This window comes from Mustela nivalis (genome assembly GCF_964662115.1).
Source record: "Mustela nivalis genome assembly, chromosome: 1".
NCBI lineage: Eukaryota > Metazoa > Chordata > Mammalia > Carnivora > Mustelidae > Mustela > Mustela nivalis.
The window spans coordinates 66,177,197-66,202,445 of NC_139020.1; the positions used below are offsets into that span (position 1 = coordinate 66,177,197).

At 36.9% G+C, this 25,249-nt stretch overlaps 1 protein-coding gene across 7 annotated transcripts in view; it reads left to right on the forward strand.

Annotated features, from left to right (window-relative positions):
• The window catches only part of STXBP5L (syntaxin binding protein 5L), a 451,491-nt gene that overhangs the window by 177,607 nt on the left and 248,635 nt on the right, over positions 1 to 25,249 (forward strand). For all 7 annotated transcript variants that reach the window (XM_082711856.1, XM_082711861.1, XM_082711860.1 and 4 more), the window contains exon 7: positions 10,961 to 11,024. In XM_082711856.1, coding sequence (XP_082567982.1) covers positions 10,961 to 11,024 — 64 coding nt within the window. The remainder of the gene's footprint in view (positions 1 to 10,960; positions 11,025 to 25,249) is intronic.

A 25,249-nucleotide genomic window follows, 5' to 3' on the forward strand; every position in this document is an offset into this window, starting at 1 on the left:
AGTTATTCCAGGTTATAGTGTAGAAGTAGATGTTTCTGCAGGGCAGCCCCAGCTTTTTAGAAAATGCAACCTTGTTTTCCACATATGATTAATGTTTGAGCATGAAATTGATTAATAAATCATAAGTATAAGGCTTATGTTTTACTAACAATCACTGAAATGTGTTTATTGTGCACTATGGTATGCTAGATACTGAAAACAACTGTGAACTGGGAAGACATCTTTACTGTTCTCTTGGGGCTTTCAGTCTAATGAGATTAATTAAAAAGGCAATTACAACATATTGGAAATAAAATGTGGCAATGCTATAAGAAGGACTCCTAACATGTGGTCTCAAAGAAATATCTGTAAAGGAAATTATATCTATATTAAGATCCAAAGGATGAGAATTTTAGTAAGTTGAGTGAAGACTTGGGAGACAGAGTTAGGGGTATTTTAGGAAGAGAGGATAGAAGGTTAAAAGGATGGAGTATGAGAGTTTTTGTTCCATGCATAGGAATTTTAGGTAGTTTAGTTGTTAGGAATACCTGGGAGAGAGTATGATAAAAGGTAAAGGATGAAGAGAGGTAATCAGGGTATAGATATGAAAGCCTTGTAGGCCAGTTTGAGAAGTTGACTTAAAAAGGCCAGGAGCTGGATTTTGAAGGGGTTTAAGCAGAGAATTGACTTGATCAAATTTGCATTTAGGGAGACTACTCTGAAGGCAGGTATAGAGAAATGATTAAAGAGAGAAAAGATGGAGGGGGGACAAGATGGCAGGGAAGTAGGAGGAAGCGCCTTTTCAGCCTATACCCCAAAGTGAGCTGATTACCTACCAAAGAACTCTGTCCACCCATGAAATCAGCCTGAGATCAGAATTATACACGTCTGGATCTCTACAGGGGCAGAAGATGCCAGTGGGCAGGTAAAGCAGAGTGGGAACGTGACTGATATCAGAAGATAAATAAAAGGGGGAGGGAGCCACCAGAGGCAACCAGTTGAAAAGTAATACCCCAATGAGCGGGAATGCCCTGTGTCTGGGGACCAGCATTGACTTGGAGACTGGTTGAAAGCACTCCAAAAGAGCAAAGGATCATGGGGGGAAATTGTGGGAATCAGGGCGGCTAGGGACAGGGGCTTAAGTCCCCGGTCCCAGGACAGCCTCCCCTGGTGCTGAGGCAGAGAGAGTGTGGCGGAGAAACCAGGTCTTGGTCCCTAAGCCACCAGCGCGCCAGAGAATGTGTGGGTTCTGGATCCTGTGAGGGGATGGGAGCCATGCTGGTGGGCAGAATGTGAGAGCCCTGCTACAAAGCCTGAGATACGTGCACACTTCCCTCATGCTTCCCTGAGAGAGTTACAAAGGCCCAGCTGGCGCTCTTTGACCCGCACCATTGTTTCAGAGCCTAAGCCGCAGGCCCCAAACTCTCCCCTGACAGAGGTGTGCAAAAGCCCAGCCTGGTGCTTTCAGACCTGCGCCCCATTCTCAGTGCCTGAGACGCATGCGCGATCCATAGCCGCCCCTGAAAGAGGTGTGTGCAAGCCAGGCACTCTTAGACCCAGTAAGACCAGACACTCCCAGCCTGGGCGAGAGGGAAAACCTCAGTGTGCAATTGCTGCTTGGAAACTCTCTGATCGTCCGGAGCTCCCAGACAGCCGCCACTGCCTTGGCTTTGGGTACAAGCAAAAGATCCTGCATCTCCAGGGTCTGCAACTTGGAACCTGCTCTGCCAGTGGCCAAGAGGGAACTTATTTAGGCTCTGCACCCAGACTTAGGCTTCTCTCTGAGAGGGAGATCAGGGTATGATTTGTTTTCCTCTAAAACTACAAAAACCATCAAAGCGATCAAGGTGAGAGAAAAAAAAAGTGAACAAACATAAAAACTGCCAGAGAACAAAAGCCTGAAAATAAAACCAGTTTCCTCAGAGCCCACCCCCTTGAGGGGGGTGGGAGGACTTAACTCAGGAAACCTCATTGACTGACAACCCACGTGGCAGGCCCCTCCCCAAGAAAACAAACCAAGAAAGAAAAAAAAAAAAGAAAAAAGAAAAAAGGACTACAAGAGAACAACCACTACTTCATAGGAAAATTTTTATTTTTCACTCGTTCCCATTATTCTGGTTCATTTTTTTTTATACATAGGTAATTTTTTTAACGTATTTACCATCACAGCGAGCTGTACAGTATATCAAATTCCATAATAACCTTCTAACCTGAGCTTTTTGATACATATGTATGTATCTTTTGCATTTTTATTTTTTGAACTCCTCTTTTTAAATTTTAGTTTAGTCTAGTTTATTCCTTTTTACTTTTATCTTCTAATATTCATATAGAGTTAAACTTCAAAGTAATCCCCTTTCCCCAATCAATACTACCCCTATAGGTAAATCAATTTTTAATCCCCTTTATCTTAGGAAAGTTGAGTCCTTTAACAAAGATATCAAGATACATCCAGGAAGAATCAAAACAACCTTCCTTGCACACACTGAGAATTTATAACCACTCTCCCATCTTCTTCTTCCACCAGTGTTTCTGTGTTTTTGTGTTTGTCCTGATAGCATATAAATCTTACACTTGGGGTTCTTTTTGACGAGGTTCTTCGTTTATTTGCATATATATATATATATATATATATATATATATATATATATATATATATATATATTTCTCTTGTCATATACTTGTATCAGTCTTTTTGTTTGTCTGTTTTTGTTTGTCTACTTCATAAATCTTACCTTGGGGCCCATCTAGGCTGAACCTTCTCTTTCATCTTCCCTTTCTTTCCTGTCTCTCCCTCTCTCTTTTTTTTTCTTCCTTTTTCTTTTTCTTTTCTTTTGTCTCTCATTTGGGTGGGGAATCCTGATAGCTCAGAAGTGTTCCAGCGTGCACCTTGACTGCACCATGGTTGATACATCCAGCTACATCTGTTCAGTCATCTCCCACCAAAATGACTAGGAGGAGGAATGCCCAATAGAAGAAAAATACAGAGGATGGACCTTTTGCAACAGAGCTAACGGCTATCAACATAGACAATATGTCGGAAAGAGAATTCAGGCTAACAATTATCCAGGCAATAGCTAGGTTGGAGAAAGCCATGGATGACCAAATGGAATTGATTAGGGCCAAACTGAAAGTGACCTGACAGGATGTTCACAATGTTAGGGCGGAGCTTAAAGCTATGGAGGAGGTTCACAATGCTCTCAATGAGTTCCAATCTAATCTAAACTCTCTCAAAGCTAGGGTAACTGAAACAGAAGATAGAATTAGTGATCTGGAGGACAAACAGAGAGAAAAGATCAGGAGGAAGCCTGGAACAAACAGCTTAGAAACCATGAAAACAGAATCAGGGAAATAAACGATGCCATGAAGTGTTCCAACGTCAGAATTATTGGAATCCCTGAAGGGGAGGAGAAAGAAAGAAGTCTAGAAGATAAAGTGGAACAATTCCTTCAAGAAAATTTTCCCAATCTTGCGAATGGAACCAGCGTCCATGTACTAGAGGCTGAACGGTCTCCATCCAAGATTATACATTCCAAAAAAAATCACAACACCTGATAGCCAAATTTAGGAATTATAATTGTAGGTATAATCTCTTGAAAGCCACCAGGGCAAAGAGGCTCCTTACTTACAGAGGGAAGCCCATCAGAATAACGTCAGACCTGTCCACAGAGACCTGGCAAGCCAGAAAAGGCTGGCAAGATATATTCAGGGCACTAAATGAGAAGAACATGCAGCCAAGAATACTTTATCCAGCAAGACTGACATTCAAAACGGATGGAGAGATAAGAATTTCCAAGACCAGGAAGGCTTAAAATACTATGCAGCCACCAAGCTGACACTGCAGGAAATATTAAGGGGGGTTCTATAAAAGAGGAAAAATCCCAAGAATAGCATTGAACCGAAATATAGAAACAGTCTACAGAAAGAAAGACTTCAAAGGTAACTCGATGTCAATAAAAACATATCAATAATCACTCTCAATGTGAATGGCCTAAATGCTTCCATAAAATAGCACAGGGTTGCAGATTGGATAAAAACGACAGGACCCATCCATATGTTGTCTACAAGAGACCCATTTTGAACCTAAAGATACACCCAGACTGAAAGTGAAAGGATGGAGAAGCATCTTTCATGCCAATGGGCCTCAAAAGAAGGCTGGGGTAGCGATTCTCATATCAGATAAATTAGATTTTAAACTAAAGACTGTAGTCAGAGATACAGAAGGACACTACATAATCCTTAAAGGGACTATCCACCAAAATGATCTAACAATTGTAAATACCTATGCTCCCAATATGGGAGCAGCAAATTACTTTTAAAAAAAACTTAATCAAGATAAAGAGTCATATTGATATGGATACACTAATCGTAGGAGATCTTAACACGCCTCTCTCAGAAATAGATCATCGAAACAGAAAATCAATAAAGAAACAAGAGCGTTGAATGACACATTGGACCAGATGGACCTCATAGATATATACAGAACATTCCACCCTAAAACAACAGAATACTCATTCTTCTCAAGTGCACATGGAACCTTCTCCAGAATAGACCACATACTGGGTCACAAATCAGGGCTCAACCAATATCAAAAGACTGAGATTATTCCCTGCATATTCTCAGATCACAATGCATTGAAAATGGAGCTCAATCACAAGGAAAAGTTCAGAAGGTACTCAAACACCTGGAAGCTAAAGGCCACCTTGCTTAAGAATGCTTGGATCAACCAGGAGATCAAAGAAGAACTGAAACAATTCATGGAAACCAATGAAAATGAAGACATTTTGGTCCAAAACCTATGGGATACAGCAAAGGTGGTCCTAAGGGGGAAATACTTAGCCATCCAAGCCTCCCTCAAAATAATTGAAAAATCCAGACTACACCAGCTGTCTCTACACCTTAAAGAACTGGAGAATCAACAACAAATCAAACCAACTCCACACATAAGAAGAGAAATCATCAAGATTAGAGCGGAGATCAATGAGGTAGAAACCAGAGATACAGTAGAATGTATCAATGAAACTAGAAGCTGGTTTTTTGAAAGAATCAATAAGATTGATAAAACATTGGCCACACTAATCCAAAAGAAAAGAGAGAAAGCCCAAATTCATAAAATTATGAATGAAAAGGGAGAGATCACAACGAACACCAAGGAAGTAGAAACAATCATCAGAAGTTATTATCAACAGTTATATGCCAATAAACTCAGCAACCTAGATGAAATGGATACATTCCTGGAAAACCATAAACTACCAAAATTGAACCAGGAAAAAATCGACAACCTGAATAGGCCGATATCTAGTAATGAGATTGAAGCAGTGATCAAAAACCTCCCAAAAAACAAGAGCCCTGGACCTGACGGATTCCCTGGGGAATTCTACCAAACTTTTAAAGAAGAAATAACACCTATTCTCCTGAAGCTGTTTCAAAAAATTGAAGCAGAAGGAAAACTTCTTGACTCTTTCTATGAAGCCAGCATTACCCTGATCCCCAAACCAGGCAAAGACCCTACCAAAAAGGAGAATTTCAGACCAATATCACTGATGAATATGGATGCTAAGATTCTCAACAAGATCCTAGCCAACAGGATCCAACAGCACCTTAAAAAGATTATCCACCATGATCAGGTGGGATTCATCCCTGGGCTACGAGGATGGTTCAACATTCATTCGTTAATCAATCAATGTGATACAACAAATTAATATGAGAAGAGAGAATATGGTCCTCTGAACTGATGCAGAAAAAGCATTTGAAAAAATCCAGCATCCGTTCCTGATTAAAACGCTTCAAAGTATAAGGACAGAGGGAACATTCCTGAACTTCAGCAAATCTATCTATGAAAGACCCACAGCAAATATCATCCTCAATGGGAAAAAGCTTGCAGCCTTCCCGTTGAGATCGGGAACAAGACAAGGATGCCCACTTTCACCACTCTTGTTCAACATAGTATTAGAAGTCCTAGCAACAACAATCAGACAACAAAGAGAAATAAAAGGTATCCAAATTGGCAATGAAGAAGTCAAACTCTTTCTCTTTTCGCAGATGACATGATTCTTTATATGGAAAACACAAAAGACTCCACCCCTAAACTACTAGAACTCATACAGCAATTCAGCAACGTGGCAGGATACAAAGTCAATGTGCAGAAATCAGTTGCTTTCTTATACACTAACAATGAAAATACAGAAAGGGAAATTAGAGAATCGACTCCATTTACTATAGCACCAAGAACCATAAGATACCTGGGAATAAACCTAACAAAAGAGGTAAAGAATCTGTACTTGAGGAACTACAGAACACTCATGAAGGAAATTGAAGAAGACACAAAAAGATGGAAGACCATTCTATGCTCTTGGATCGGAAGAACTGCCTAGAGAAATCTATACTTTTAATGCCATCCTGATCAAAATTCCACCGGTATTCTTCAAAGAGCTGTAGCAAATAATCCCAAAATTTGTATGGAATCAGAAGAGACCCCGAATCGCTAAGGAAATGTTGAAAAACAAAAATAAAACTGGGGGCATCACGTTACCTGATTTCAGGCTTTATTACAAAACTGTGATCACCAAGATAGCATGATACTAGCATAAAAACAGACACATAGACCAGTGGAACAGAGTAGAGAGCCCAGATATGGACCCTGAAGTCTATGGTTAATTAATCTTCGACAAAACAGGAAAAAATATACAGTGGAAAAAAGTTTCTTCAATAAATGGTGCTGGGAAAACTGGACAGCTATTTGTAGAAGAATGAAAGTCGACCATTCTCTTTCACCGTACACAAAGATGGATAAAAGACCTCAACGTGAGACAGGAATCCATCAGACTCCTAGAGGAGAACATAGGCAGTAATCTCTTCGGTATCAGCCACAGCAAATTCTTTCAATATATGTCTCCAAAGGCAAAGGAAACAAAAGCGAAAATAAACTTTTGGGACCTCATCAAAATCAAAAGCTTCTGCACAGCAAAGGAAACAGTCAACAAAACAAAGAGGCAACCCATGGAATGGGAGAAGATATTTGCAAATGACAGTACAGACAAAAGGTTTATATCCAGGATCTATAATGAACTCCTCAAACTCAACACACATGAAACAGGCAAACATATCAAAAAATGGGCAGAAGATATGAATAGACACTTCTCCAATGAAGACATACAAATGGCTATCAGACACATGAAAAAATGTTCATCATCACTAGCCATCAGGGAGATTCAAATTAAAACCACATTGAGATACCACCTTACACCAGTTAGAATGGCCAAAATTAGCAAAACAGGAAACAACATGTGTTGGAGAGGATGTGGAGAAAGGGGAACCTTCTTACACTGTTGGTGAGAATGCAAGTTGGTGCAGCCTCTTTGGAGAACTGTGTGGAGATTTCTCAAGAAATTAAAAATAGAACTTCCCTATGACCCTGCAATTGCACTCCTGGGTATTTACCCCAAAGATACAGATGTCGTGAAAAGAAGGGCCATCTGTACCCCAATGTTTATAGCAGCAATGGCCACGGTCACCAAACTGTGGAAAGAACCAAGATGCCCTTCAACAGACGAATGGATAATACACTATGGAGTATTATGCCTACATCAGAAAGGATGAATACTCAACTTTTGTAGCAACATGGACGGGACTGGAAGAGATTATGCTGAGTGAAATAAGTCAAGCAGAGAGAGTCAATTATCATATGGTTTCACTTATTTGTGGAGCATAACAAATATCATGGAGGACAAGGGGTGTTAGGAGAAGGGAGTTGGGGTAAATTGGAAGGGGAGGTGAATCATGAGAGACTATGGACTCTGAAAAACAATCTGAGGGGTTTGAAATGGCGGGGGGGGCGGTGGGCAGATGGGGTACCAGTTGGCAGGTATTATAGAGGGCATGGATTGCATGGAGCACTGGGTGTGGTGAAAAAATAATGAATACTGTTTTTCTGAAAATAAATAAATCAATTTAATAAGAAATATAAAGAGAGAAAATACTATATTCTTGGCAAACATTATCATTGATTTAGGATTAGAGATAAACTGACATAAATAAGTAGAAGACAGAAGAGGCAAGAGTTGGGTATTATGGGGAGATATAATAATAGAGGAGAATTAAGAGAGACCCCCAGGTGTAGGCTTTAGCAACTATGTGGATAATCGTGTCATTTAGTGAAAGAAAGCAGGAGATTGAGTAAGCTGGGGAAAAAAAAATTAATGAGTCCAGTTTTAGGTAGGTTGAGTTGTATTTGTTTATAAGACATTCAAATGGAATTGGTATGGGAAAGTGGTAGGAAGTGGGAAATACGGATCTGAAGGTAATGAGATAGAATTTATGGTCATTGAAAAGAGGAGATTGTGCATGAAAAGTGCATGGAAAACAAGTAGCAAACTAGCAGTCAACCAATTCTCACTCACATATATGTTTTATTTGACTATCAGAGTATTTAAATATGTTCTAAGTTCTAATATGAGAGAGCAATAAAAATTTGGATTTCCAGATTTTAATGAAAATTCCTAATGAGACAGTTCTAGCTCCTTATTGCTTGGCAGTCAGTAACCCCCTGGAACTGAGTAACAGTTTTCCTTTTGTAGTTGGATAATGTGCTATCCAGTTTGCTACAGCTCTCAATCAGCATATTTGTTTCATTTGCATCTCAGTTGCATCTGCCTGGCTCCTGTGTGTTCTTGAATTCATGACCACTTATGATATGGAAATAGATGACAGACTAGGATAGAGTACAAAGGAATATCAGTATTTAAGATAAAGAAGAGAAAGAAGGCCCATAAAAGAAACTATTAAGAAGCTATTATGGTAAATGAGAAGAATAGAGATAAAGAGGGATACCTAGAAGAATTATTGGGCATTATTTAGATGGATATCATATGATTTTAAGTTCATTGATCAGTCTATCTAAAGTAATTTTTGTAGAATTTATAGAATCCAGAGTACATCAATTTTTTTTTTAAGGCAGTTTCTAATGGCCATAAGTCTTTCAAGGAATGCTTGATGGTTTTTGGAAGTATAATGTCAAGGGGAAAGTAAGAAAAAAATGTATCAAAATGTTAGTAGTCATTACATTTAGGCAGTAAAATAATATGAGATTTTTTTCTGTTGACTATTAGTGTCTTGTAAGTTTGGAATTTTTTTTTAAACAACATATAATATATCTTCTGAAGTCTGAAAAAGTCAATGCAAATAACTGAAGTTTAATGCTAAATTATTTTCTGAACTTGAGTGTTTTACAAACTGAGAGTCTAAATAACAGTTTTGCATTTGGTCTAATTAGTGTTTCTCAAAATATATTTCAGTGAGTATTTACTGCATATTATGGCTCTAAGAAGCTTTGAAGAAGAATAAAAAAATGTTTAATTAAGGGTTTCTCAAACTTTTTGATATGTAACACTCTTTATGTGAAATACCTTATATATTCATTAGCTTATTATGGAGTACACTTTGGCATTTGTTCTTCCAGTCATACCAAGAAACAGGAGTTTGTAGTTTTTTGGATATTATTAGTTTTCAAGGGATAATTGAAGGACACTGTTCTTTATGAGAGGCACTTTACTCCAATAAAACACGGCATTTATAATGTAGATAGTATTAGCTTCCAATTATTCCAGTGATTTACAACAGTCATAATACATACTATTCATTGAGTACTTACTATGTTTTGACATTATATTAGGCTATATATAAATATTCTAATCCTCATAATTACTCAGTAGGATTAGTACTACTATCTCCATTTTTAGATAAGAAAATTCAGGATAAAACCATTAAGAAAATGTCTAATAAGTGTGTATTTATTCCTCTGAGTCTCTGTGGGGAGTTAGTATCTGGGAAACTTGGAGTTATTTAATTTGTGACTTTTATCTGTTCCCAAAAAGTTTTAAAATTTATTCATCTTTACTGTTTTATGAAGAATCTTTGATGATGTTCATATATGCATAAGAAATAAATTATACTTAAAAGAAATAAATTATAACTGAAAATATAATCATAATAGGGTTAATCTGGCATAATTAGACTGTTGAAGAAAGGATGTGGAAAATGAATAATAATAAATACATGGTCATATCAGGTCATATTGTATTTAACATGGCATAATACTCAACAATGATATATTAAAGTAGAAAATATAAAAGAAACATGCCAGATATCAGAGTAGAATAAATTTAGTATATGTGCTGCTGAAGCGAGCACTGGAGTAGAATGAATTCAAAGTCAGATTTACAGAGCACAGGTCCTTTTAACAATATACACTTAGACACATAGTTATCTGTTATTGATTACCTTGTTATTGATTAACACATAAATGAGACATAACCAGCAAACTAGGATTCCCAACTTTGTCAGTTTTCTGTGCATTGGCTATCACTAGAGAGAGTGTCTGTAAATCGAAGGAACTATTGTACTTTTCTTAGGAGAAAAATCAGAGGTTTTATATCAAAGGAAGTTATAAATCAGTTATATACTTTGCAATTTGGCTGAAACAGACTAATAGCATTAGCCTTGTGGCCATATAAGATTTCTTTGTATAAGATCAGTTTCAAATTTTCAGAGGCTTAGATTTGGCAACAAACATAAATACCAATTCAAAAATTCATAATTTGATGAAAAGACATAATTCATCTTGACTATTAATAATTTTTCTTTAATAATGAAGAAACAAAGTTGATAACATGGAAAGACCTAAAATATCACTTTCATTATTAATATTATCTCTTTATATAATTTTTATGTTATAAAAATGAAGAATCTTGCTGTTATGTGGATATATGTTCTTAAACCTGATTTTAAAAAATTATACCTGCTTTAATAGAGTTAATAAGAGAAAGAAAAGTAGTCTTAAAGAAAAAAAAACCCAAAATTCAAATTAATCTAAGTTTAAACCTCAGAATATTGGGAGTGTGCTCCAGTGTAATTTCTTTATTCCAGTCTATAGTGGTAAGGTATTTTAATTTTTATTTTTAATTACTATTTTGAATTGATTTAACAGATCCACGAAGACTCATCCAGGTCCAGTTGTACATTTAAGTGATAGCCCAAGAGATGAAGGGAAAGTGAGTATTACAATGCCATTATTCTTGCATTTATTTTCCTCATTCTTGAATGAAGATGTTTCTTACTATTATTTTGTACCTAACTTGTAGCACAGTTCAAAGCATTCAGCGTTTTCTAAAATTAAAGTATGTTGAATGAATGAGCAAATAATGAATAAATGAATTATTCACACTAATAATGGTCCCAAATTAAGTCTTTATTTTTACCTAGAGCTAAAGTTCTTATTTAATTCTAGAATTTTGGGGAAAGTATGGAAGTTGTGAAACAGCTTGAGTTTTCAAATGTTCTATGCTGGAGTTTAACAATATATTTATCAATATCATTAATCATTGGCCTTTGCTATTCAGTTTTGGTAATGATAAATGGCCAATATAAAATAATCATAAATTAGCCAATCATGATTTTATAAATAGGTAATTATATAGAAAATGTTCTGAGATTACAGAAATAATCCTTATTCATTTGGATTATTCATAATTTTCTTTTGATGATGAGGAAACAAAGTTGATAATATAAAAAGATCTAAAGCATCATTATCATTATCACCATAACTATAGCCTCTTTGTTTATTTTTAGCTAAGCACCATAGAAAACACCTGAGTAAATTAGTTAGTATAGATTTACTTTTTTGCTTATTTTTAAAGTATAAAAACTCAATTTGCCTAATAAATACTGAGCCTGAAAGTCAAGTCTGCCTAGTGGTAATAGAAAGAACATTGAATTTATTCAAATTGATCCATAAATACAGTCTTTTGTTTTGTTTTAAACTTTTAAATAGAGTGAAATTTTATTATTTTATTTATTTCTTTTCAGTGTTCCAAAATTCATTGTTTATGCACCACACCCAGTGCTCCATGCAATACAACCCTCTATAATACCCACCACCAGGCTCATGCAACCCTCTACCCCCCTCCCCTCCAAAACAGTGTTATTCTAATCTGTCATCAGAATTTATTTATTTTTAAGGAAATGATTCTGAAATTCATAAGAAAAGTGTGCCTGGGTGGCTCAATCGGTTAAGCAACTGCCTTTAGCTCTGGTCATGGTCCCAGAGTTCTAGGATCAGAGTCTGCATTGGGCTCCCTGTTCCATGGGAAGCCTGCTTCTTTCTCTGTGTCTGCCTCTCTCTCTCTGTCTCTCTGTCTCATAAATAAATAAATAAAATCTTTAAAAAAATAAAATAAAATAGGGGCACCAGGGAGGCTCAGTTGGTTAAGCGATTGCCTTCAGTTCAGGTTATGATCCCAGGGTCCCAGGATAGAGCCCCACATCTGCCTCCTTGCTCACTGGGGAGCATGCTCTCCCTCTCTCTTTCCCTCTACATGCTACTCCACCAGCTTGTGCTTTCTTTGTCAAATAAATAAATAAAAATTCTTAAAAAAAAACAAAAAATAAAAATTAAGAACATAAAATTCTTAAGAAAGAGAAAATGTTTTTCTCTACATCCTCACCAACAATTGTTATTTCTTGTGTTTTTGATGTTAACCATTCTGACAGGTGTAAGGTGACATCTCATTGTGGTTTTGATTTGCATTTCCCTGATTATCAGTAATGTTGAGCATCTTTTCATGTGTTTGTTTCATCTGTGTATCTTTGGAAAAATGTCTATTCAGGTCTTCCATCCATATTTTAATTAGATTATTTGGGCTTTTTGGTGTTGTATCAGTTCTTAATATATTTTGGATACTAACCCCTTATTGGATAAACCATTAGTAAATATCTTCTCCCATTCAGTAGGTAGCCTTTTTGTTTTGTTAATGGTTTTCTCCATGGTACAAAAGTTTTTTTTTTTTTTTAAGATTTTATTTATTGTTTTGAGAGAGAGAGAGATTGAACATGAGAGGGGAGAGGGTCAGAGGGAGAAGCCAAGTCCCGGCCGATTAGGGCGCCCAATGCAGGACTCAATCCCAGGACTCCAGGATCATGACCTGAGGTAGAGGCAGTTACTTAACCTACTGAGCCACCCAGGTGCCCAGCTATTTTTTTTTAAGTTTTATTTATTTATGGGTTACATAAGTGGCTGAGTCCATTGGCTTCTGCCTTCAGTTTAGGTCATAATCTCAGGATCCTGGGATTGAGCCCAAAATCATCACTCTTCCTGCTCAGCAGGGAGTCTGCTTCTCCATCCAACCCCCCCCCCCATTGTGCTCTCTGTTTCTCTCTCATATAAATAATTAAAAAATAAAAGACTTATTTATTTATTTTAAAGAGAGGGAGCATGAGTGTGAGTGAGAGGGAGGGGCAGAGGGAGAGAATCTTTTAAGCAAACTCTGTTGAGTGCAGAGCTCCACCCTGGCTGGATCGCATGACCCATGAGATCATGACATAAGCTGAAAAAACCAAGATTAGATGCTTAATGGACTGAGCCACCCAGGCCCTCTTGTACAAGGGGTATTGGATATAGTCCCAATAGCTTAATTTTGCTTTTGTTTTCCTTGCTTGAAGAGACTTACCTAGAAAAACATTTTTATAGCTAATTTCAAAGAAATTAAATTACTGTTAATATTTTCTTCTAGGAGTTTTGATTTCAGATCTCACATTTAGGTCTTTAATCCATTTTGAGTTTATTTTTGTGTATAGTATAAAAATGTGGTCCAGGTTCATTCTTTTGCATGTAGCCATTTAGTTTTCCCAATGCTTACAATGGCAGCACATATACTAAAATTGGAATGATAGAAAGAAAATTAACATGGCTCCTGGACAAGGATGACATGCAAATTAGTTTTCCAAGGACCATTTGTTGAAGAGACTATCTTTTTACTATTGTGTATTATTACCTCTTTTATCATAGATTAATTGACCATATAAGCATAGGTTTATTTCTGGACTCTGTTCTGTTCATTCATCTATATGTCTGTTCTTGTGTTAGTATCATACTGTTTTAATTACTACAGCTTTGTAGTGTATCTTGAATTCTGGGATTGTGATACCTCCAGCTTTATTCACTGACGGTGGGAATGCAAATTGATACAGCCACTGTGAAAAATAGTTGTTTCTCAAAAAATTAAAAATGGAAATAAGCCATATGATCCAGTAATAACACTGTTGGATATTTATCCAAAAAAAAAACAAAACAAAAACAAAAAACAAAAAAACCGCACGTGTTTGAAAAGATATATACAGCCCCATATTGCAGCATTATTTACAATAACCAACATATTATAGCAAGCCATGTGTCCATACACAGATAAATGGATAAAGAAGATGTGGAGTAGTGGAGTAGTACTCAGTACATTGGAGTAGTACTCAGCCATAAAAAAGAATGAGATCTTGCCATTAGCAACAATATGGATGAATCTGGAGGGTATAATGCTTAGTGAAATAAGAGAAAGACAGATATAATATGATTTCACTCACTTGTGGAATTTATGAAACAAAACAAGTGAACAATGAGACAAGCAAAAAACTAGACTCTTAATTATAGAGAACAAATCTGTGGTTGCCACAGAGGAGAAGGTTGAGGACAGGAGTGGAATAGATAAATGGGATCAAGAACACACTTACCTTGATGAGCATTGAATAATGTATAGCATTGTTGAATTATACATATTCCATACCTGAAACTAATATAAACTATATATTATACTTTAATTAAGAAAAAATAAGTAACTAAATTTTTAAAAAAGCAAATGTTTTAAGGCATTTAAAAAAAAATTTAAGATTTTTTGTTATTTATTTGACAGAGAGAGAGAGATCACAAATAGGCAGAGAGGCAGGCAGAGAGAAGGGGAAGAGTCTCCCTGCTGAGCAGACAGCCCGATGCAGGGTTTGATCCCAGGACTCTGAGATCATGACCTGAGTGGAAGGCAGAGGCTTAACCCACTGAGCCTCCCAGGTGTCCCTAAGGCATTATTTATATATTTATCCTAAGTTTTTATTTATCCACTTAGTTAACAGTGTAATATTAGTTTTAGGTGTAGTATTTAGTAATTCATCACTTACATACAACACCCAATACTCATCACAGCAAGTACCCTCCTTAATACTCATCACCCATTTAAACCATCCCCCACCCACCTCCCTTCTAGGGAGGTAACCCTCAGTTTGTTCTCTATAGTTAAGAATCTGTTTTTCTGGTTTGCCTCTCTTCCCCCCCACACACCCCATTCATCTGTTTTGTTTCTTAAGTTCCACATATGAGTGAAATAATATAGTAATTGTCTTTCTCTGTCTGACATTTCGCTAATACTCTCTAGTTCCATCCACATCATTGCAAATGGCAAGATCTCATTCTTTTTTTTTGGCTGAGTAATATTCCTGTGTGTGTGTGTGTATGTGTGTGTGTGTGTGTGTGTAATCTTTATTCATTTATCAGTTGATGGACATTTGGGTTCTTTCCATAATTTGGCTATCATTTAGAAGAAATACAGTACATTGTCAGTTGGAACAAGGGGATAAAAATGACCAGTAGATCTAAATGGATATTCCAGAAATGATTCAGACATTTGGTGTAATTTTTGGATTTTAGAGAAGATGATTTAGGACATAATAAACTTGAATAAATGGTGTTGAACAACTGGCTATTTTGAAAAAGGGTATATGGTCTCTACCTTACACCATTCACAGAAATAAATTCCAGATGGATAAGATATGTAAATGTTAAAATCACAACTCTGAAAGTTTTAGAAGAAACTATAGGAAATGAGATTTTACTTTGAAGTAGGGTAGCCTTGGACAAGACATAAAACCTAAAAGCTTTAAGGAATATACCATAACAAGACAAGATAAGAGGCAAGAAATTGGGAGATATTTGCTTACATATATAGTAGGCAAATAATAAACATGCAAATTATATAGAAACTTATACTAAATCCTCATCTTTCCTAATAGGAAATCAGTAGATAATGTCTAATTAATATATCATGAAATAGCAATACCAAGATATTTAGAAATATGGGAGTAAGACTACTAGAAAAGATAATTGTATGAGTTGAAGATGTGATTGCCTCTTACCTCTAGACAGTCGTGTTTGGCTGCTAAGTGGAGGAAATGACCTTACTAATTATTACTAGGGAAATGCATTATCCTATTTTTTCTATATTATACTGGCAAAGTATTAAAAATATTAATGATATCAGGTAAAAGGAAAATATTAATAATTGAGAAATTGATATCTAGATATAGCAGTATAGGTATATAAACCAGTGTAGGCAATTTGGCATTATCACCATTTAAAACATATATTCATTATGATTTGGAAAATTCATTTCAGATGTCTATCCTATTCATATGATCAAGGGGATAAAATATTGAAAACAGCCTGAAGTTCAAAGAATAGAAAATTCAATAAATGAAGGCAAATATATTCACACTGTAGAATGCTGAGCTGATATGGAAAGTTCTTGAAGCCATGATTTTTTTTAAAGAAAAGTTGCAGAAAAATAAATACACTTTAAAAACACTTGAAAATGCATTTGTATTTGTATTACATATTCAAATGCACAAGAAAAAAGTACAGAAAGTATATGTACAAATCTGGGTAGGATACTGGAAATCAGAACTGGGGAAAATGATCAAAGGTATTGGTTATTTCCTTTATGTTAAAATCTTTATGAAAGAATATAATATGTTAATTTTGTAATTAAAATTAAAAGGGATGCAAAATAAGTTAGTAGTAGAGTCATAAGGTTGTATCTTTGAATTGTGGCTCTAGTACTTATTAGCATATAATCTTGAATAAATTATTTGACTTCTTGTAGACTAGTTTTTCCATAAACAGCTTTTTGATACAGAAGTTTTTTATTCAACTTTTCAGTTTCTTCATTTGATTCTTGCATTTTGTTTCTTCTTCAGGAAAACATTTCTTCCTGAGGTAAAATAAAATCCTTCAAAAAAATCAGTTTTAAATCTTACCATTTCACAATTAGATTTTAACCTAAATAAATTTATTTTATGTTGGTTCGAGATAAGATTATGTTTTTAAATATAAATAATTCATTTATTGAATTGTCATTTCAGTTACCACTAATGTATAAGAGCATCTCATTCATATATCAGTTCCCATATTTGGATTGTTCTTTTCCTGACTTTTTCCTCTGATGAGGGAGCAGGAGGCTGGCTGAGGACAAAGCAAGAGCTGGCGCCTTGCACCCCCCCCCTTCATCCGCTCCCCTCCATATGTGTAGCATTGCTCAGGCACCCCTGACTGCCATAAAATGATAAATAGTTAACTTGCTGAGATCGCAATCCTGCAAAACAGGAGTCTCCCTTGGTTTGCAATTGTCCTTGAGATTACAACAAAGAAGTTACCTTATCAATAGCCCAATTTCCAAAGACACAGAACTCAGTTCCTCAAGCCTAATGTTACCCTCCCCTCCATAAAAACCTAAGGAGGTGGAAGTGGAAGGAAAAGTAAATAAAGTTAAATTTCTTCTAAACCTAAATCTCATTAACAAGGATGCTTGATAGCAGGAATGTAACATTCCACCAGACTTCCAATTGTCTTTACTTGATAGCAACTAAGCCTTCAATATCCTGATAGTATCCTTTGCCCCAATAGCCCTTCTGAACACCCCTTTGTCCTCACCTACCCAACTCCTGTGTATATAACCAACCACTCCTAACAACCCGCGGCGGCAGCCCCATCTCTGCCTGCCCACGGGCCCTGTCCCCGTGCTTTAATAAACCACCATTTTGCACCAATGACGTCTTAAGAATTCTTTCTTTAGTCGTCGGCTCCGAACCTCCTCACCCCACCGAACCTGACTTAGGTTCTGGGACTTCATCACCTCTATTGTATTGATATATTTATTTATTATTGTACTTTTACTACATTTTTATTAGAAATAACTAATAAAAGTTGCAGAAAATATCTTGTTATCTGGAAGGTCTGCCCCATCTCCCTTCTCCATCGAGGCTTTTTCTGATTTTTTTAATTGTACTATATACATTTTAGAATCACTTTATCAAGTTCTATGTAAATCCCTGCTGGAATTTTGTTTGAAACTTGGACATATTGATTAGAAAAAATTTACTTCATTAATATACAAGTGTTCCTATGAACATGATATATTTCCTTTGGTTTTGTTGCCTTTTTCTATGTATAGCTTTGAACATTTTGCCACAAAATTCTTTTTCTTATAAACTACATTGTTAGTCACCATACAGTATATCATTAGTTTTGGATGTAGTGTTCCAAGATTCATTGTTTGAATATAACATCCAGTGCTCCATTCAATTTGTGCCCTCCTTAATAACTCACCACTGGGCTAACCCATCACCATCACCACCCCTTAAACTCTCGGTTTGTTTCTCAGAGTCTACGGTCTCTGATGGTTCTTCTCCTCCTCCAACAACCCCTTCATTTTTCCCTTCCTTCTTCTAATGTTCTCCATGCTTTCCTTATGTTTCACAAATAAGGAAAACCATATGATAACAGACTTTCTCTGCTTGACTTAATTCACTTAGGATAATCTCCTCCAGTTTCACCTGTGTTGATGCAAAAGTTGGGTATTCTTCCCTTTTGATGGCTGAGTAATATTCCATCGTATATATGGACCACATCTTCTTTATGCATTCATCTCTTGAAGGGCATCTTGGCTCCTTCCACAGTTTGGCTATTGTGGACATTGTTGCTAGGAACATTGGCATACATATGGCCCTTCTTTTCACTACATCTGTATCTCTGGGGTAAATACCCAGTAGTGCCATTGCAGGATTATAGGGTAGCTCTATTTTTAATATTTTGAGGAACCTCCAAACTGTTTTCCAAAGTAGCTGCACCAACTTGCATTCCCACCAACAGTGTTAAGAGGGTTCCCCTTTCTCCACAACCTATCAAGCATTTGTTGTTTCCTGCCTTGTCAATTTTTGCCATTCTAAATGTTGTGAGGTGGTATCTCAATGTAGTTTTGATTTGATGATGATGAACATATTTTTATGTGTCCATTAGCCATTTGTATGTCTTCTTTCAAGAAGTGTCTGTTCATGTATTCTGCCCATTTTTTGACATGATTATCTGTTTTGTGTGTGTTGAGTTTGAGAGTTCTTTATAGATCTTGGATATCAGCCCTTTGTCATTGCAAATATCTTTTCCCATTTTGTGGGTTGTATATTTCTTTTTTTGACTGTTTCCTTTGCTGTGCAGAAGATTTTGATCTTGACAAAGTCCCAAAATTCATTTTCACTTTTGTTTCCCTTGGCTTTGGAGATGTGTCTTGAAAGAAGTTGCTGTAGCCAATGTTGAAGAGTTTACTGCCTATGTTTTCCTCTAGAATTTTGATGGATTCTTATCTCACATTGAGGTCTTTCATCCATTTAGAGTTTATCTCTGTGTCTGGTGTAAGAGAATTGTTGAGTTTCATTCTTCCAAATATAGCTTGTCCAATTTTCCCAACACCATTTATTGAAGAGACTGTCTTTTTTCCATTGGATATTTTTTCCTGCTTTATCAAAAATTAGTTGACCACAGAGTGAAGAGTCCATATCTGGGCTCTCTACTCTGTTCCATTGATCTATGTGCCTGTTTTTGTGTCAGTACCATGCTGTCTTGGTGATCACAGCTTTGTAATACAGCTTGAAATCAGGCAACGCGATACCCTCAGCTTTGTTTTTTCTTTTTCAACATTTCCTTGGTAATTTCAGGTCTTTTCTGATTCCATTCTAGTTTTAGTATTGTTTGTTCCACCACTTTGAAAAATGTCATTGGTATTTTGATTGGGATGGTGTTGAAAATGTAGATTGCTCTGGGCAGCATAGACATTTTAACAATGTTTACTTTTCTGATCCATGAGCATGGAATGTTTTTCCATCTTTTTGTGTATTCTTCAGTTTCTTTCATGAGTGTTCCGTAGTTTCTAGAGTATAGATCCTTTACCTCTTTGGTTAGGTTTATTCCAAGCTATCTTATGGCTTTTGGTGCTATTGTAAATGGAATCAATTCTCTAATTTCTCTTTCTCCAATTACATTATTAGTGTATAAGAAATCAACTGATTTCTGTACATTGTCTTTGTATCATGCCACATTACTGAATTGCTGTATGATTTCTGGTAATTTGGGAGTGGAATCTTTTGGGTTTTCCACATAAAGTATGTCATCTGTGAAGAGAGAGTTTGACTTCTTCTTTGCCAATTTGAATACATTTTATTTTTCTTTGTTGTCTGAGTGCTATTGCTAGGATTTCTAGTAATACATTGAACAATAGTAGAGAGAGTGGGCATCCTTGTTGTGTTCCTGATCTTAAGGGAAAGGCTCTCAGTTTTTCCCCATTGAGAATGATATTCGCTATGGTTTTCAAAGATGGTTAGGAAATTGAGGAATTTTCCCCTCTATCCATACACTCTGAAGAGTTTTAACAGGAAAGCATGCTGTATTTTGTCAGATGCTTTTTCTATATCAGTCAGGAGGACCTAATGGTTCTTCTCTCTCCACTTATTAATGTGTTCTATCACACTGATTGTTTTGTGAATATTAAACCACCCTTGTATCCCAGGGATAAATCCCGCTTGGTCATAGTGGATAATCCTTTCAATGTATTGTTGGATCATATTAGGTAGGATCATGTTGAGAATTTTGGTATCCATGTTCATCAGGGATATTGGTCCAAAATTCTCCTTCTTGATGGGGTCTTTGCCTGGTTTGGTGATCAAAGTAGTGCTGGTCTCATAGAATGAGTTTGGAAGCTAACCTTCTGTTTCTACTTTTTGAAACAGCTTCAGGAGAATAGGTATTATTTCTTCTTTTTTAAAATTTTTATTTTATTTTTTCAGTGTTCTAAGATTCATTGTTTACTCACCACATCTGGTGCTCCTTGCAGTTATGTACCCTCCTTAATACCCACCACCAGGCTCACTTTAACCCCCCACCCCTCTTTCCTCCAAAACCCTCACTTTGTTTCTCATAGTCGGCAGTCTCTCATGGTTCATCTTCCTCTCTGATTTCATTTCCTCCAATACATTTTTCCTTTCCATCTCCTAATGTCCTCCATGTTATTCCTTATGCTCTATAAGTAAGTGAAACCACATGATAATTAACCCTCTCTGCTTGACATATTTCACTCAGCATTTCTTCTTTGAATGTTTGGTAGAATTCCTCAGGGAATCCTTCAGGCCCTGGACTAATGTTTTTTTGGGAGGTTTTTGATCACTGCTTCAACCTCATTACTGTTTACTGGTCTTTTCAGGTTATCAATTACTTCCTATTTCAGTCTTGGTAGTTTATAGGTTTCTAAGAAGGCATCCATTTCTTCTGGGTTGCTTAATTTATTAGCATGCAACTGTTGATAGTAATTTCTGACAATTGTTTCTATTTCCTTGGTGTTAGTCATGATCTCTCCCCTTTCATTCATAATTTTATTAATTTGGGTCCTCTTTTCTTTTGGATAAGTGCAGCCAGTGGTTTATCAATCTTATTAATTCCCTCAAAGAACCAGCTTCTAGTTTCATTGATCTGCTCTACTGAATTTCTGGTTTCTAATTCATTGATACCTGCTCTAATATTAATTATTTCCCTTCTTGTGCTTGGATTAGGCTTAGTTTGTTGTTGATTCTCCAGTTCTTTGAGGTGCAAGGATAGTTTGTGTATTCTGGATTTTTCTTTTTTCTTCTTCTTTTTTTGTTTTTTTTTTGAGTGAGGCTTGGATGGCTATGTATTTCCCCTTTAGGACTGCCTTTGCCATATCCCATATGTTTTGGACCAATGTGTTTTCATTATCATTAGTTTCCATGAATTGTTTAAGTTCTTTGATTTCCTGACTAAACCAAACATTCTTGAGCTGGATGGTCTTTAACTTCCAAGTGTTTGAATTTCTTACAAACTTTTTCTTGTGGTTGAGTTCCAGTTTCAAAGCATTATGGTCTGAGAATAGTCAAGGAATAATCTCAATCTTTTGATATTGGTTGAGACATGATTTGTGACCCACTATGTGGTCTATTCTGGAGAAAGTGCCATGTGCGCTTGAGAAGAATGAGTATTCTGTTGTTTCAGGGTAGAATGTTCTGTATATACCAATGAAGTCCATCTGGTCCAGTGTGTCATTCAAAGGTCTTGTTCTTTGTTGACTTTTTGCTTAGATAATCTGTCTGTTGCTGATAGTGGAGTGGTGAGGTCTCCTACTATTAATGTATTATTATCAGTATGTCTTTTCATTTTGGTTAAAATTGGTTTATGTAGTTGGCTGCTCCCATGTTGGGGGAATAGATATAATAGATATTTACAATTGTTAGATCCTCTTGTTTGATAGACCCTTAAGAGTTATACAGTGTCCTTCTGTATCTCTAACTATAGTCTTTTTTTTTTTTTAAAGATTTTATTTATTTGACAGAGAGAGATCACAAGTAGGCAGAGAGGCAGGCAGAGAGAGAGAGAGGAGGAAGCAGGCTCCCCGCTGAGCAGAGAGCCCGATGTGGGACTTGATCTCAGGACCCTGAGATCATGACCTGAGCCGAAGGCAGCGGCTTAACCCACTGAGCCCCAGGCGCCCTCTAACTATAGTCTTTAACATAAAATCAAATTTGTCTGATATGAGAATTGCTACCCCAGCTTTCTTTTGAAAAAGAAAGGTCCGTTGGCATGAAAGATGGTTCTCCATCCCTTCACCTTCATTTTGGATGTATCTTGTGGTTCAAAATCAGTCTTTTATAGACAGCATATGGATGGGTCCTGTCTTTATGCAATCTGAAGCCCTGTGCCATTTTATGGGAGCATTTAGGCCGTTCATGTTGAAAGTGATTATTGAAAGTATGATTTTATTGTCATCATGTTGCCTGTGAGGTCCTTGTTTCTATAGATTTTCTCTGTAATTTTCTGCTCTATATCACTCTTGGGGGTCTTTATCCTTTTAAAGGACCTCCCTTTAATTATTTCTTGCAGGGCCAGCTTGGTGTTCACATATTCTTACTGTTTCTGCCAGTTATGGAAGCTCTTTATCTCTCCGTCTATTCTAAATGACAGCATCACCAAATAAATAATTCTTGGCTACATGTTCTTCTCATTCAGTATCCTAAATATATCTTGCCATTCCTTTCTGGCTTTCCAGGTCTCTGTGGACAGGTCTGACATTATTCTAATTCTCCTCTCTGTGTATATAAGGAATCTCTTCCCACTATTGCCCTTAAGATGGTTTCCTTGGTACTAAGATTTGCAAGTTTTACTATTACATGGTGGGTCATTGGCCTATTCTTTTTTTTTTTTTTTTAAGATTTTATTTATTTATTTGACAGAGATCACAAGTAGGCAGAGAGGCAGGTGAGGGGGGTAGCAGGTTCCCTGCTGAGCAGAGAGCTCAATGTGAGGCTCAATCCCAGGATCCTGGGATCATGACCTGAGCTGACGACAGAGGCTTTAACCCACTGAGCCATCCAGGCACCCCAGCCTATTCTTCTTGATCTTGGAAGGAGTCCCATCTGCCTTAGGACACGAATGCTTGTTTATTTTCCCAGCTTAGGGAAGTTCTCATCTACGATTTGCTCAAATATATCTTCCAGTCCTCTCTCTCTCTCCACTCCCTCAGGAATCCCAATAATTTTGACATTGGAATGTTTCATGGCATAATTTGTTTCTCTAATTCTGTTTTCATGGATATTGAGCTGTTTGTTCCAGGCCGCTCCTGTTCCTTCTTTTCTATCAGTTTGTCTCCTAGATCACCAATTCATTCTTCTGCCTCCTTTACCCTAGCTATTAGAGTATCTAGATTAAATGGGATCTCATAGATAGCATTTTTAGGTTCTGCCAGATCAGCTATCATTTCTGCCCTTAAATAATCTATGTTGCCATTAATGGTTTTCTCCATCCTAGTTACTGTCCTCATAACTGTTACCCTGAAGTCTATTTCTGACACCTTGCTTATATCCATATACATTAGTTCTGTGGCAGAGGTCACAATCTCTGAGTCTTTTCTATGTTGGGAATTTCTCCTCTCAGTCATTCTGTAGAGGGGTGGTTGAAGGAATGTATAGAATCCAAATTATTGACCACAACCCAAGAAAGATGCACCTGTTTTTTTAGGACTTTAGGGTTATCTGCCTCTTGTACTTCCAGCCTCTCTTCTGGGGGTTGGACCTGCCTGGCTGTGCTGTTACTCAGGCAACCATGTTTGGGCAGAGTAGCCCTACCCCCTTTCAGGGGTAATGGGCTCAGTGAAAACCAGTATTTGGGTTTTGTTATCTGGCAGCTTTCCCTGGCAGCTTTCTGCATCTCTTCTGAGAGAGCAGAATTGACCATATCCAAACCTCTGTCTCAGAACAGAGAGGTTGCTGTCTGTTCTTCAGTATGCTTTCCATGCGACACTTTCTCCATTTCTGTCTGCAACTGAAAACTTCAGCATCCTGGGTTGTGCACCCCATAGCAGCGCTCCCAGCCCTCACTTCCTTGTCCAGGCACTTCTCTGCCCTTTTTACTTCTAAAACCACCAGCTGCCCCCAGTTCATGCACATGCCACTGCAGCTCCAGTTTCACTCTGAGGGGTTGTTCTAAGGTCCTTTCCCTGCAACCTCTGTAAGTCCTTGCTGGGTCCCCAGCACAGGAAGCTTCTATGTGTGGGTGGCACAGGATCCTGGAGGCTCCCTCCCTCCTCCATTTATCTTCTGATAACCGCCCACAGAATCAAGATTCCCTGCTTCATACCTAGAAACCAACTGCCAGAGATATTCTGTTTGTAGAGATCCAGATATATCTTCTTATGTCTCAGGTTGATTTTGTGGATATTTGGAGTGCTCTGATTGGTAGCCATTTCAGGGGACCAGTTGAAATAAAGTCCCCTACTCCTTTGCCATCTTTATGATGCCCTTCCACAAAATTCTTACATGTCTTTTGTTAGCTGAATTCTAAGTACTTTGCAAATTTTATTGATCCTGTGAGTTAATTTTCTTAAATTTTAATTTTAATTGATGTTTGTATATAAAATATTTATTTTGTTATTTTGTGTTCATTTTATCACCAGATGTTCTGTTTTTAAAAGCTGTCCTTGGATTATCTGAAATATTCTACATATACAAGTATAGAAAATGTAGAAAATTTTGGTTTTTTCTTTCTAAATTTATATAATTATATTTATACCTATTCATATATATAGTTGTTTCTTTGGATAGGAACCCAGTGCAGTATTGAATATAAATGGTTTTAATGGGAGCTTTCTTTTATTTCCAACTGCAAACAAAATACATCCCAAGATTTCAACATTAAAAGGTTTTCGATAGGGGCGCCTGGGTGGCTCAGTGGTTTAAGCCTCTGCCTTCAGCTCAGGTCATGATCTCAGGGTCCTGGGATCGAGCCCCACATCGGGCTCTC